Genomic DNA, 1,782 nt, shown 5'->3' with positions numbered 1-1,782 from the left:
GGTGCATATGAGACTCCATACGGGAGAAAAGCCCTTCCAGTGCAAGAATTGTGGAGTATCGTATGCCCATAAAGTTTCCCTGAAGAACCATAAATGTGAACAAAAGCAGAAGTCTAAATCGGATGATGCAAGTACCAGTTTCGAAGAGAAATCTCCGCCAAAGGCTCCCATACCCAGTCAGTCCACAGGTAACAGTAACAAAGTGTCATCAGAGCTGGAGACGAACTTCGCACCTCACGATCAAATGAAATCAGGAAGCAACGGAGCTGACATGAAGAACAATGAGCCAGTTTCTTCTACGGGAAACAAACCCATACCTAATGATGTAGATTCCCATTCTCCACTGCCAATACAACCCGGCTTGGTCGAAGGGGATTCAAAAGACGGTTGCTCTTTTAAGCCTTTTGAAGACAGTGAAATGCCTTCGTGTGATAAGAGCGATAAAGCCGACGAAAAGGTAGAAGGCCAACCACAGGTACATGAGAGAGATGTCTTTCGGTTGAAATCCCTAGAGCAAAAATATAATGAGAACGAAGGCCTCGGGAAAGAAGAATTTACAATGGAAGATGAAATAGGAACAGGATCTCAGCAACCCGTGAGGGAGGTCCATCTTCTAAGGGGATTCAAAGATGATACTATCCCAGGAGACTTTATTACAGAAATTAAGAAAGAATCCGATACTGACGTACCTTTATGCATACAAGATGATCAGTGTTCTCTCGAAGGGCAGGATTCCCGCAGCGGACATGCTGAAATTTCCTCTGCAGTCGAAAATCATGCAGCCTGTAGAATTCAGGATCGAAGTCAGGAGAACTCTGAGCATTCCAGGCAAGAATCAAATGAACAGAGTTTACAATCAGATATAACAAAATCAGCAGACCCTAACGGCGCAGATACGACCGAAGATATTGAAATGACCAAAATGGAAGACACAACAATACATATAGAAACCCTAGAGGCAAAGGGCGTAACGGAAACAAAACCTTTTAGTCCAAAAATCATCTCCACCACATCAGGAATGGAGGTGTCAAGGTGTAGTCAGCTTGCTTCTGCACCACTTTACACAAGCCCATCCTGGTGGGGTCGACCCAAGGTCATGCCAGCGAGACTTAGACTGAATAAATTCCCGGTTGATTGATTTAATGGTCAATATTTGTTTTCTTTGCTTTTATTTTCTTCCACTACATAGTACTAGAATACATACACCAATGAATAGATTATAGTTATGAATATACAGAGCGAATATGAGATAAGGTCATTCGGTGTAGCTTTACACTCCTTCCTGAAGCTCTAGTCACACGCTTATAGCGCTTTCCCACGAATATTTGTTAGTTGCTGCAGCTCTATACTGACTGACGTTTTCCCCTTCCTAAAGAGTATAAGGCTCTGGCACTGAGAGATGAAGTGAACATCGAATAAGAATTTGACCACCTCATACCCTTGAAACTTGAGGTATCACTTAATCCTGCAATACATAACTTCGTTCAATATATGTAAGAAATATACTGTATCGGTATTACCCGCTCCTATTTTGTCTCACCTTAGCTCCATTTTGAATATATGCATCAAGAACTAGCTGTATGAAAAATCTAATAGACCAAAAAATACACATTTCCTCCCTTTAACCAATGCGGTGAAAGTACAGTTGCCTAATCGCTTTGTATGGTTAGTCTTTAAATAAAGTAGCACTTCCATGGCAACCACAACCCCTTTGAAGATGAAGGTACTCTATGATTCCTTATCCTGTTGAAATTTATCCGCATGTAATCTTGTCAAAGTATC

At 41.6% G+C, this 1,782-nt stretch overlaps 1 protein-coding gene across 3 annotated transcripts in view; it reads left to right on the top strand.

Moving 5' to 3' along the window:
• The window catches only part of LOC125032708, a 46,057-nt gene extending 44,535 nt beyond the window's left edge, over positions 1-1,522 (top strand). For all 3 annotated transcript variants that reach the window (XM_047623967.1, XM_047623966.1, XM_047623965.1), the window contains one exon: positions 1-1,522. This exon is cut by the window's left edge and continues 692 nt beyond it. In XM_047623967.1, the coding sequence (XP_047479923.1) occupies positions 1-1,138 (1,138 nt within the window). In that variant the 3' untranslated portion in view covers positions 1,139-1,522.
• The last annotated feature ends 260 nt before the right edge of the window (positions 1,523-1,782 follow it).

This window comes from Penaeus chinensis, chromosome 15 (genome assembly GCF_019202785.1).
Source record: "Penaeus chinensis breed Huanghai No. 1 chromosome 15, ASM1920278v2, whole genome shotgun sequence".
NCBI classification, from domain to species: Eukaryota; Metazoa; Arthropoda; class Malacostraca; order Decapoda; family Penaeidae; genus Penaeus; species Penaeus chinensis.
This window is presented reverse-complemented; position numbering and strand designations above follow the sequence as displayed.